Source organism: Aspergillus tubingensis (assembly GCF_013340325.1).
Source record: "Aspergillus tubingensis WU-2223L DNA, scaffold_5, whole genome shotgun sequence".
NCBI classification, from domain to species: domain Eukaryota; kingdom Fungi; phylum Ascomycota; class Eurotiomycetes; order Eurotiales; family Aspergillaceae; genus Aspergillus; species Aspergillus tubingensis.
Window position 1 is genome coordinate 474582 of NW_023336279.1, and position 13296 is coordinate 487877.

Below are 13296 nucleotides of genomic sequence, written 5' to 3' on the forward strand. Positions count from 1 at the left end.
TATATACCTCAACCGTCCTCTCAAGTCTCTGAAAAATTAATTTATTACTCACAAACTGTACGCCCCCAATAATCGCAAACTCTTGCATTATAAAATCATTGAATTTCAGAGACTACTGCTGTTTTTCTATTCCTGTGTACAGGTCCCACAGGTAGAGTATACCAATCTCAAGCCTACCAGCTAAAATACTGCTATCCGGACTCCAGGACATGGAGTAATATTATGTAAATATTTCAATACATAAGACCTGCTGTGCTGTCGTGATATTATAAATATAAATAATATTCTTACCGCCTTGGCTGACAGCTAAACTTTTAAAGTCTGGTAAAAAGGTATTACACCAAAGCTGGCTACCAAGGGTTCTGATAATATAAATTAATCTACCAGATAGAATATCCCAGATCCATGCTATGCCATCCCATAATATAGAAGCAGCAAGAAAGTTATCCGGGCTGATACCAATCCAGATAATACAGTCAGTGTGACCGTGTAGCTGATGTCAAATTAACCTGTTATTTATATTCCAGAGAGTGATTCAGGGGGAATAGCAGCATTAGCTAATATAATAATTGCTTGTCATATTTTGGACAACATAAACCATGCTTTTACTGTCAGAGCTGAAAGCTTGGCTTCCAAATAAACCCAAATCGCCTGGAAAACAATTCATGGGGCCGGTTTCCCCATGGTCTGCAGCAAAGCTTTGTTGTTCCTGTTCGTCTTTCGAGGAAGATTTTCGCTTCCTCTTGTCCCCACTGTTTTGGATGGCCGTCCTCCCAAGTCGCCGGTACACCAGACATGGAAGCGAAATCCGAGCGGATGCAATATGTCCAATGTCTGAGAAATTTGTGCTGTTCCATTTCGTACTCATTCTCTTCGCAGGAGACCGCGTCGTCTCCCTGCTCTACAGAGCTAATTGATTGTTCATCTGAAGCCATCCTTTGACGAATATGCGATTTAGAAAAAATGCGACAGACAGATAGAACAAAACGAAGATAAGGTTGTTGAGTGTATCAATATTTCATCATAGTGATGAGTCAGTGATGGTTTCGCTGCAGCCTAATACATCGACGCTAATTCATATGAATTCTTATCTACGGGCGAAAAGGCTCAGTCTAATTGTTTTGCGCGCCAATCAAAGTCCAGATAATGCAAGGTATCATGCAGCACAACAGCTTGAACGCCTGCGACTACCAATCAACACCGAGCAGTCCAAGAGGCTCTCATAATAGACCAACAATACTTCGCCCTCAAAAGAGTCTCTTATCACAACACGGCGCTATTAAGACGGGTTGTGTTGTGGACCAAAACTGACACGTCAATCAGTGACTCATCTCGCCGAGATAAAGGTTATCAACCGAATTCAACGAATAGTCGGTGGCAACAAGACCACCATAACCATGGCTTTGCGACCAATGGAGGAAAGAATTAGAATGGGCATTTAACCATCAGGGAGGCGTGTCTCTTTATTGTAGATACACCAATAAGCGATCTTAGAGTAAGCAATAAACACTGATTGGCCCAGAAGTACCTCTTCCAACAGCCCAGTAGATATATATAATCAGAAATTCAAGGATAATCAAGGACGATTACATTGCGGTTCAAAGTTTCACGCTTTTTGCTGGCGCATTTCCCTAGCAAGCAGTATTGGTCTGCGATAATCTGCCATGCGACTACATTTTGTCATGGTGAACTTTCTGAATTGGGCTGGTTATTCTATATTGACAGCAATCTCTGATTCATCGATATATAACCCGACCTTTTCGCGTATGTCGGCTTCCGATCGTGTGTACCTCCGGCTATATGAGAGAAAGAATAGCCAGTCTCTGAGTGGGCTCACTTTAATTCACTAACAGATGCAGGCTTGGGCTTGCAGTGCTGGTCCAATTCTGCATCTGCTCATCAGTTAAAGTGTGATGTCATGCAAGATGAAAATTTTAATGTATGCCTCAGGCAGTCAGCAGGTGCCACATCGGTCGGTCAAAGCGACTGATGTCTGCTTATGCTACAGCACGTGGTGCTTTCATCTAATCTTTATCAGGGTCCAGTTAGCCAGACACACGGTAATCTGATTCCATATAGCCTACTCCCTTTATCTCGCGTTCGCTTGGGTACGAGACTGCATAAATTCATTTTTCAGGGACTCGGTGCTGATTCACAATCTAATCTCCGACCGCCGATGCCGAGAATCGGGACACGGACACATCACACTCATGGGGAAATCGCACTGCAGATCAGATAACAATGCCAAGAGATTAAACGAGAAGTGGAAGTCTGGGCATGGGGTGTCTGAGGTCAATATTCGCTCAGGGGATTTGGAGGTTTAATTGTCTCTCGCCAAATCCTTCCCTCCGTGACCATTCAGGTAAGGAGCAGTCGGGACCACCCGCCGTTGATGGTTGGATGTCCAGGACAGTTTTAGGTAAACGAAGCCAGGGCTTTGTGTTCATCGAGTGCCCCGTGAATACGTGCAAAGGCTTTTTGGATGCTTTAGCCCCCGGCACTATCCATCTGAGTGTCCTTGCACCTACTGCGCTTTTATCACGTCTCCGCACTGAGAGTCAGATTCGCAGCCGGATCCTCCCGAATCTGGTGCTCTTAGAAGACCCCAGAAGTAGTCGTGTCTTCCGGTAACTTTCTGTGGCCATGCTCGGCCGTCCAGGAAATTACAAATGTAAGCAATGAGCGCATTATTGACTACGCATAATAGGCTATGTGATAAGAAGTATAACAAGGATTATGCCATAACATCAGGCGTCATGACTACACGCCTCACGGCTTGGCAACAAGAAACCCGAAGGACCGCATCGAAAGGTGTGATCATATTTACCTACTGTTCCGAACTTTGGAACATACCAGTAATGATTCTTGGGCTGATACTTGGGTAAGCGCAGACTGGAATGCCGCGGAAGGCGACAAGGGAATTTCCCACATCCTCCCACTGGGGAATACGGCCACTAAGAATGTCACCATTATGCCGGGATTAGATACAGAGATAGGTGGGCTACGCTAAGATGAAGGCAAGGCTGGCTTTCTGGCATTGTCCAAACTCAGCAACAGCGCTGCTGGATTGGGTCTTCGATTGCAATATCAGAAGTCGGGTGGAACCGAGTAAAACCCAAATATTCTTCACATGAGCCTTGGTGTAATAGCACCTGACTGTCCAGATGCGCCTTTCTGGATAAGCCTTGTTAACACTATAGCCTCGTAGGAAGTTTGTGAGACATATAAAAACATCCAATTTACCTGAGTATATACCCTCTAACTTGGTCTACTCTATACCTGTTCATCTACCAGTATCTCAAAACGGAGCCATTGCCAGTCAATACAAACGAAATGGATGGAAGAGGAATTGCTCATACAGTTGGTGTTGACCATGGCAAGTCTGCCGATCGTCGCTCCTCCATAGCGTCTCCTGGCACCACCAGAACAAGCACCGCGACACTAGCGAGAGGAGGACCTGCTTCGACCAATGTTATGATTGGTTTGGATCATATTGAGCAAAACGCCGACGATGCTCATCTCTGTCTCCCCAATGAACCACAGCTGATGGATTTCACTGTGCTCTCAGATGGCTTTGGTTCTCCTATCCCTGCCGCACAGTGGAATACTGCTGTCCCGGCAGCTGAACAGGGTCACACAAACTTTGGAGTGACAGCACAGCTCCGGGCTGACAATCTTCCCCAACACTCATTACAGCCGATGTCCCAATTCGGGCAATTTTCTCCACAAGCAAAGATAATGCATGGCGGCATCCGTCAGTCCCAACAGCTGCCCGATCTCAACATGCTGCGTGACCCAAAACCCGCTTACCAGCGTCATTCTTATCGAGAGGAGATAAAAGCAAGAAACGGTGGAATAAGACCTGATGATCTTTTGTTGACCACTCCCCTTGCAAAAATCAGATGCTTAGTTAGAATGTGTGACAGGGTGTTCGACGATGAAGAGGAAGCGGACGATCATTTTCAACTCGATCACAACTACCCGGAAAATTCTGTCGGATCTGTCGCGATGCTTTTAGCAGCAGTTTCGAGAAGGGGCTGCATGACTACTATCATCACAGGCATGAAGTTTGCAGGTTTAGTGTCTGAAAGGCTCTAGAGAATTGATAATAAATTCTTTCGCATTCTATTCCCAGGTTGAGTAGATGTCATAAGTCTTGGATTGTTGGTCGATTGTTTCGGGTTCCCTGCCTCTCTAAATTGCTTGCTAGTTGGAGTGGACCCAGACCTACTCGGGAAACGGAAAATAGGAAGAATTGATGGAAGAAGACTAGAGAATTAGTCACAATCGCACTGACTACCAAATAAATGATAATTCTCATTAAATGTATGTTTTGTATGGTATCAGCCCTATAGTTCCGTGTAGCGCGCGCCCAGATCTCCATTGTTCGTAGTGTCGAATTTGAACCTTGAGTGTAAGGAACACTGTGTATTGGTCATTGGCTACTTGTACCGATACAAATTGTTATCTTCACTTGTCCGGCATATCCATCAGATGAACCCTAAGCAGATGGCCCAGATAGTAGGCACTTCCCGCCCCACAATTATCAGTGTAGATTATCTCACCCAATCTGAGAAAAAGCTCGTCTGCAACATATTTTCAAAATATATCATTCGGATTCTGACTACTCGAGGTATCTGAAAAGCACGAGAGTAATTATACCAACCTCAGATGTGACGGTATGTTCTTCTCAATAACAGCGTGCGGAGACGAGATCCTCCCAAAAATAAGACCTTACTCCGTACACATGTGTTTATGCTGGTAAATACCTATGTTAATCTACAGTATCTTCGGGAATTGTGATTAACAACGGAGAGTATATTTCATGAAATGGCAGAATTGTAATATATTCCCTTCCAATGTAAATCTAGCTTCAATAGATGTAAGAATCACCGAATCTCAGTTTGCTCGTTACCCTAAGGAACATACCAACCTCACGTATACCTGGCATCGGGAATATCCCCAACCTGGTATTTGTTGAAGGGAAATTCCTAGAAGCCCTACGATGACCCTTTTATTGTACATGGGCCACCAATTATATAAGACGCTACATGTCTGCTCGAATTGGCAAGATAAACTCTTCTAGTGCTACAACCGGCGATACGCATTCTAGTTACGAGTCTCTGCAAGCAGAACCCTACCCCATTGACGAATATCTTCACCTGTCCAGTTGTATATTCAAGCGAAAATGCCTTTGTTTCTACCACTGTGGGACAGAAAGTCTGAAGGCTCGCCTTACAACCCTGATACCAACACACCTACTACCAATTGTCCAACCGAAGGCCAATGCGCTACCGATGAGAACGGAAGTCCCGCGAACCAACCAACTCCTGGTTATGATTTCGGAAGTGACGGGTCCCAACCTTTGATCCAAATCGAAGGAGAAGCCACACCTGGTGCCACTGCTACCGACAATGCTTCAGCACCACCGCCCACCACCACCGCTGACCTTGCTGAAACTCAGCACGGTGATGCGGGAGGATGGCCTAGGACGGCATCACTGATCGATGCACTTCCGAAAATCGAGACCAATTCTCCTGCAAACGAGCAAACTTCTGATATGGGAGAAACGAGGAGCCAAGTACCTACATCTGTTCTATCGGTTAGTTCTAAATCCTCACGCCCCTCGCTGACCCAGGCTGCTCCTCCACGCATACCATTTGCGGGACAAGGTCGGCCCGAGGGCCCTGGCCTCTTCAGATCCTCAACGAGAGAAGAAAGTGACTATGTTCAACAGTTTCTGACCAACCAGGTACAGGCAGCACAACACCCCCAAATCCGGCATCGCCGCGGTGCAGCGATTCACAATGTCGATGCTGGAAATTTATTTGGGATGCCACGCCATCAGGTGGAGCGAGCTGATTCCAGCGCCCTTCTCACTTCCGAGTCATCTACCGCCTCCGAATCTCCAAGCGAGCATGATCCAACAACCCAAGCCCGTAATACAGAGGGTGGAGATGTATCCAGCCTTCAAGGGCCGCAAGACGAGTCAACTGAGGCCCTGGATTCGGGTGCTTCGAGTGTGTACTCTGCAACACCACTGCTACAGCTCGATGATACCCATGTCTGTGAAAATGCAGCTGGTAATACATCCGCCCCTCAAGTGGAACAGCTGGACTCACCTGAGTCTCAGACTACTGGTACATCCAGTGCTCAAGACGGATCATCACTGCTTCAGCCTGAGTTCAAAGCCGAATCTACCTGGCCAGCATTTGAATCATCTCCGGCTTATTCTAATGACTTGAGCTGTCTTTCCATGCCGTTCGAACTAAGCCACAGTGAACGCTTGCCCGGGGCGTATCCTTCCACTGATAGCCCAAATTCTGATGAGGAGCTTGGCCCTACTAGGAAAGAGCCCGCCACCAACGCCCCGGAGAGCGCAGCTAAACAAGAGGATAAGAATGCCTCTTCGTCGACACCTTCTCATATCCAGGACACCAGCAAACCTTCGGAACCTTCTCCGAATGCCTGGTATAGCACGACTGAAGAGGGCCCTAATCCATACAGCGTCACAGTAACACGGTACGCTCCAGAATCCGAGTTTGACTCCCGCAGTCAGTATTTCGATGCTCACAGTACCCTTGCTCGATCCTTGTCACAAAGCGAGCCCGATCCGTATGCACCTTTGCTGGGTACTGCAGCTCTAAGTCAGACAAGCCCTTCAAGTCAAGAGAGCGCCGACAGTCAGGCGACCGCCGCAGGTGCCTCCGGAAATCAGTCCAGTGAGCTGGTTAGAGGCAAGATCTCGGCACCTATTCGGAATGACGACGAGCTGAATATGGACGAGAGCAATCTATTTCAGCGTCCCCGTGACGAGATAACCCTCAAAAACCAAGTGTACGTGGAAGACGATTCTCCTAGTGTCATATCTGAGAACCTCAAGAGCAGGAGCGATTGACTCGACACTAGAGAAGATTCCGATGACTGGTCCATAGACGAGGACGAGAACAGGATGTTCTGCCACCCTCGTGATCTGATGGATCATGTCGAGCGTCTTCAACGTTATGAACAACTTTGTCAGACCCACAGAGCCGCAGTTCGGAAGGCTTCACTGTATGTGACCATCTGTGTGTATTTGATAGTTTTCCTGATCACGTATCATTGGATACTAGTGGCTGCCTAGAGTTGTGTCAAGTGTTGTACGCTACTTCGGCGATGTCTCTAGAAACCAATAATTTACCCAAGACTGCTACTGGCAGATTCCTCCCACCAAGATTTCCTTACGTATGAAGATGTCATTAAATTATATTATCTTAATTTGCAGAATCTCGTATCATTGAGGTCAACAGACACTCAGCTGTCCGCGTAGAAGGCCGTCTCTTAACATCTTCCACCTCATCCTAGTTGTCCAGATACATTTCCATTTCTTTAGTGATATACTGTCTCCATTAACGACACAGTCTACGTCATCATCCTGGAACAACACTTCGTTACGTCTAGAGTTAACCTATAACCCAGCCTGTTTTACTGCAACGTCGATAGCCTCCACATAACTACGCTAATGATTAGTGCAGTCTTCCAGAGACTTATAGAATACGAGTAATACAATATATAATTACGAAACGATAAGCGTTTCAAGGCACCAGTCTAGAAATATGTTAGACAAACAACACCACGCGAAGCAGATATATAGAACCAACAATAAATTGTCTAAAAACGTGACCAATTCTTTCAATCGCAGGAGCAACAGTATTGCAGCTAAACCGTCCACAAACTAATTGATCCTGGCAGGTTAACCAGTATGGGTTTTACTATTCCGTAGATCTTCGTGATAATCCAACTATACATTTGATGGCTTATTGTTACGCCATACAAATGAGTCATCAAGTCCAACTGCGAAAACGGAACCAATAGACTTATTCCGAGCTTAAATCCCCTTCTAAGACCAGTATATGATTTACTTCCGGTAGTTTCCGAACAATATTTTCACGACCTCTTCCTGGTAAACTCCGTTGCGCTTCTCATTAAGGCTTATAAAGACGAGGTATGGACCTGTAATATGGTGGATGTTCCCGTTTTATCATGCCACTCGATCAACTATATAGTCTGTCCGCCCCGGTATTGTCTTGGTTGTTCCTCCTTCATCAGCTCATTCTCTGCCTACAAAAACCCCCAGACCGCTATTGAGTCATGCCCGGACGGCGCTGGTCCTTGATCGGTCTGATCACCGGCTTGGCAAACAGGTATTAGGCGTTTACCTCTTATGCTCTAGAACGAGTCACTGTTAGCAAGCTCTGCTTTGAGATATATAGACCTACCGAACCGACTTCATCAACACTGCATCTTTCCAACACATACAAACGATGTCTCAAGCCTAGACCTTAAACGCAGCCGAGCTCTCTTTTTCATAAAACCAGTACATGGATATTTGGACGTATACTTACAGATCAAATCAATTTGGCGTCCGTCACAATGGGAATCCACAATAAGGGTCTACGAAAAGGGACGAAATCATGACCGCATCGAATGTAATTAGACTATGCCTTTGCGAAGAACCTCGATTATATTTAATGTGACAAGTGGCATGTTTTGAAAAAGTCCACAGATTTCAGCCAACGTGTCAGAGAGCTCCTTCGCCATTGATTTTCTCCATCATCACAGACAAGGGATGAGGGCTAAAATCTTGATCGTCGTCCTACCTGAAAGTGTGATTGGCTCTCTGACATGAATCGAAAAAATTTCTTCTTCCACCAGTATCTTAATGAACAAAAGCAGCGCCAGCATTCTCATATACACAGGCAGGACAATGGCAGCAGTCACCGGTATCATCGAGGAAGCCATTGAGGACATTGGCGCCTCCAACCTGTGCAATGAGAGTTGCCTTCACGAAGAGACACCAAGGGGGGCTTGCCGGTCTACCTGAGATAGCCTCGTTCTCCTGTTAGGTTAATGAACCTCCTTCGACGACTGGGTCAATGGTCTAGCTGAAGCTGGCTCGATCGACTGATCGTTATTAGCGTGACACCCATAATCAGCCCACTCCCTGTTCATCGCTGTACTACCTACCAGACGCCTTGCCTAAATTCCACATTTCCACTATGTTAGCTTGGGAATCCCAATTCTGACAATCACCATTGATGTGGCGGCATAGCCAGCATTTTTCACTTTTTTTCGATCTACTTCATAGCCGTTCATCATTCTCCTACGCGGCCTAACAGCACTTCAACATACATTATGTCTTTTATATATACCTATCGTTTCCTTCTGAGTCTTGGGACAATACCACATTCTGCCACAATGTTCTTCTCTCGGTGTCCCGATAGAAGCTTACTACCAAGGCAACCGGTTGCTTCAAAGCAGAGGCGCATCATGTTTACAATATCACAAATGCCCCTTCACACGTCAATGCCAATGCCCATAGGTAGACAAGAGCTCTTAATCGAAGAGCAAAGACGACATATAATTGGCGGTGTGGAGCAACCTATGGACCAAAGAGAGCCAAATCATGTTGTTATAGAAGGAGAGAACGCAAGACTTGGGAATGAAGGCGTGATGATGTAACAATCACTGCCAACATCTGGGCAGAAAGCGACTGGGACAAAGACGCAGCTTTCCTGATTCAACATTAGTACAGCCCAAGTGGGGTCGGTGGTGTACTATATAACTAACCGAAATTGATGTCTGATGTATCCATTGTCCTATTCTAATCCTTGGACGCCTTGCTTCGCGTTATGAGGTCATACTTTGATGGGGTGCGGATAAAGTGGGTGTTTCTATGAAGATACAAAGATGCGAAAACCCCGCCACGGCCAGAATGGGGAAGAGGATGTGGTCAGATTGCGACTTTCTGAGAGGTCTGATGGGGACACATGTGGGCTCGAATGATTATCCTCTGAAGTTATTACCAATTCAGTGATAATTGGAATGACTACTCTAGTGCTCGGAGGTCTCTTGCATCTACCGCCCGTGAAGTGTATTGCGCTTTTCTTATACTGGGGCAGGATATCCGTATAAGTCCTTTGATCGGAAACATTCGCAGCATTGTTATGCAGTAGCCATGAAGCAACCATTTTTAAGGTCTGCCCAGTGCTGTAATGGAGGATAGTTATAGTCCAGATCCAGATGAATGGGCTTTGTGAACACAAAACACACCTGGGGGTGGTTCGCTAGACCAACCGATTTGCTCTTGTCACGTCGTTGGAGGGTTCCATAGAGCGACCCCTCCATCTTTGTAGATGAGCAGCAACACAGCCATGATTCACTTTGTCAGTGATGCTCGACTCGGGAAATTTTTTTCAACATCTCAAGGACTGAGAATATCTAGGACTATACATAGGGTCGGACGATGACGAAACTTATAGAGACCAACGCGATTATGGCTTTGATTACATTCGATATTAGGGGACTGATTTGAAAGAAGAGGAAATATTTTCAAAGATTAATATAACGCATGAGGGCAAAACTGCCTGTACTGACCAATCATAGTGCAGATATGCCCTTGTATCGAATGAACGGTGAATTAATGAAGCCAAATTGAGAATTTCAATGCTCCCCAAGATGTAAGATTGTCCAGATCATAGCCCCTTTTCCCTTTCCCTCACATTTTCTCGTTTTCGCTGTACCGCTAGCCCGTAGTTTATCAACATATTTTCGCTCCCCCTTACTCATCCTTTGAGTTTATACGAATAACCAACGTAGATCAACAGATTTTAATCAAAATACAAAACGGGCGTAGGTACGTCATACACCATGAAGTTACCTGCGATCGGTAGTACTTTAATGATCGGATAGATCTAAACATATATATCATATTAAAGTAATATCAAGAGACATAGAACCAACACATCCCCATCCCTACCGGAGATTTATCCATCCCTCGGAAGATAACCTTGGAACCGATCCCGGCTAAGTGGGCCGGTCCGAGCTCGGACCGCGTGGGTTTCCATTCAGTGGGTCCGGAGACTTTAAATCCACGAGCAGACCTAAAAGCAATTTTATGCTGAAATTCCCGATATCTCCGATAGCCTGGATGCCTTCCCTCACAGTCTCTATGCGTGAAGAAATTCAGATTTTCTTGGCGACCGGTAAGGCTAGCCGGTGAGTCGGATCCAGACGAACTACTACTTACTAGGTAGCAGCCATTCCATTGGACCTCCTGTAAGCGCGCTCAGACCAATCAGGTTCGACGCGACGAAGCGGAACGAAAGAAGCAAAACCAACCCATCAAGCCAATAGCAAGCGGTTGCATGAGGAGTCAGTAAGTAAGTACTTACGTGTCCAGGCACAGGGCAACTGCCTTGGACACACACGAGGCACTGGTTTCACTAGCCACATTGGCTGCATGGCCACACTTCCCGTCACAAATCTTCCCCCGTGGGATGGTTCTAGGATTTTTAATAGGGTTCAGCCGTTCCCAAGTCTTTCTGTGGAGGTTCTATGTTGTGTGGCATACGTGGCTCGGGTGCAGTGAACTGTCAGTACGTTAAACTCCCACACAATTCGCAGGGGCACTAGGTATGCTTGTACTCTATCGGTCAGCGGGAGGAGCATATAGCCGACCGACCCTGAAACCCGGCTTGCAAAAATTACACACTTCGATGCAGACTTTAATAATACCATTTAATCTTAAAACACTGGGTATCCTAACAAAGCTACCGCACATTAAAGACCCCGTCTAAGTACACTGATACAACACAACAAGAATAACCACAGATGCCCGAAATATATATATGCTAAAGGTATAGTTGGAAGCGCCAAAAAGAAAAGGAATAAATAGAGTAGGTCACCGAAATTTGAAAACACAAAAACGACACAGGTAACTTGCAAATGGAAATCTCGCTCAGCAAAGGACATAAGCCGAGTATTTAATTAGAATCGATGGGTCCGCAACTGATGCTCCACGAGGTTGTCCTTCCGATTGAACGTGTGATCGCAGACCTCACACACATGGGAAGCAGGAAACACATGAATGGTCTTGATGTGTCTGCTTAAGTCTGCCCATCTATTGAAGGTTGATCTGGCCGTGCAATCCACCCAGCCGCACCGGAGAGGGGTATTCCTGCTTGCTTGTCAGCTGGACTCACTACTGACTATGAATGGAGTGCCAGGGGAGTCAATATACCCTTCCACAGGACTGTTGTCTGGTCTGTTCAATGGTGTCATTACTCCTGGGACGCTGAAGTTATTCCAAGGAATAGCTTCCTGTCGTGTACCGGCTTGGTAATGTTGGTTCCGGGGCGCGATACCTGGCTGAACCGCGGTCACAAATTCCCAGTTCTCCACGGCGGTCGGCATATTGTACTCGCTTTCAGCATTCCATGGGTACTGGCACGGAAGGTCGAGGAAGCGACCACCATTCAGATACCTCGGGTCGATGTATGCCTGGGCCTGATGATGAGGAGGTAGAGCGGCTTGGTTCAACAGATCGCCTGAAGGAGCGATATTAAAGGAGGTAGAATTTGGAGCGCATGGAATTGTCTCAATGGTACGTTTTCCATTGTTGTCCGTTGGCCTTGCGGTCTGTCGAGTGGCAGTATGAGAAGAGTTTAGGTGGGCCGACATGGTGGAAGATATCAACAAAAAAGTTTATCGGGTTGCAGGGTCGAGTTTATATGGACAAGAGTATTAAGATATGGTGTAGGCGGTAAAGAAATAGAAATATCTTCAGTGAGTAAAAAAGAAGCAATGGTTTGATTTTCGGGAGAGGCCATGAGGAAGGATTTTATATCACTACTCAGTCAAGAGGGCTCAAGAAGCGACTACTGGATGATACAAAGTGTATCCCCGGGACCTGGATACTAGTACTATATGCCCCACGGCCTGAATGGATTGCGGCCAATGGGACGCGGTCGCACTGCCTCATCTCCAAAGCTAAACGGGGTGGGTCTGGCCAAGACGTTTATCCTTTCACATTGCCGACTGATTGTTCGTCGTGTCACGGAGGGAGCGGCCCAAGCTGCAGCAACAGGAACCAGAACAATTTGAGTGTATGCTGCGCCCGTTGAAAAAATTTTTGGCATACGATTATGATCTCATGTGTTGATAGTTCCCTGACGAAAATTCGACACCTACTAAGCAGAATGCGACCGTCTCCTCCACACCGCCTGAATTAGCCCAAGGCGGCAAGTTTCATCACATTGAACAAACAACAAGTGAACTAGATCGAAGATCTCATCCGATCCACATGGGGATTTCGCCATGTTGATTTTGCACATTTTATTGTCAGGAACGCCGCACCAACTGCGGGGTTTCAGAACATTACAGAGGTTGACCGGCTCTTCTTCGCAGTCCCCTGAGAGTGCGCGCTCGGCTTTGTGGAGGTGGAATCATGGATTAGATAACCAGCTCCCCGGAGAT

The 13296-nt window shown here is 46.3% G+C and overlaps 3 protein-coding genes across 3 annotated transcripts; 2 read left to right on the forward strand and 1 right to left on the reverse strand.

Moving 5' to 3' along the window:
* Window positions 1-3333: 3333 nt before the first annotated feature.
* On the forward strand, window positions 3334-4098 carry AtWU_03481 (uncharacterized protein; the record flags this gene model as incomplete). The annotated part of the gene is made up of 1 exon (XM_035498593.1): window positions 3334-4098. The coding sequence occupies one exon, from the start codon at window positions 3334-3336 to the stop codon at window positions 4096-4098; it is 765 nt and encodes a 254-aa protein (XP_035354486.1).
* Window positions 4099-5188: 1090 nt separating this feature from the next.
* On the forward strand, window positions 5189-6898 carry AtWU_03482 (ABC transporter family protein; the record flags this gene model as incomplete). The annotated part of the gene is made up of 1 exon (XM_035498594.1): window positions 5189-6898. The coding sequence occupies one exon, from the start codon at window positions 5189-5191 to the stop codon at window positions 6896-6898; it is 1710 nt and encodes a 569-aa protein (XP_035354487.1).
* A 4910-nt stretch (window positions 6899-11808) lies between these two features.
* On the reverse strand, window positions 11809-12501 carry AtWU_03483 (uncharacterized protein; the record flags this gene model as incomplete). Its single annotated transcript, XM_035498595.1, has 2 exons — window positions 11809-11998; window positions 12062-12501. The coding sequence occupies 2 exons, from the start codon at window positions 12499-12501 to the stop codon at window positions 11809-11811; spliced, it is 630 nt and encodes a 209-aa protein (XP_035354488.1).
* Between the last annotated feature and the right edge of the window lie 795 nt (window positions 12502-13296).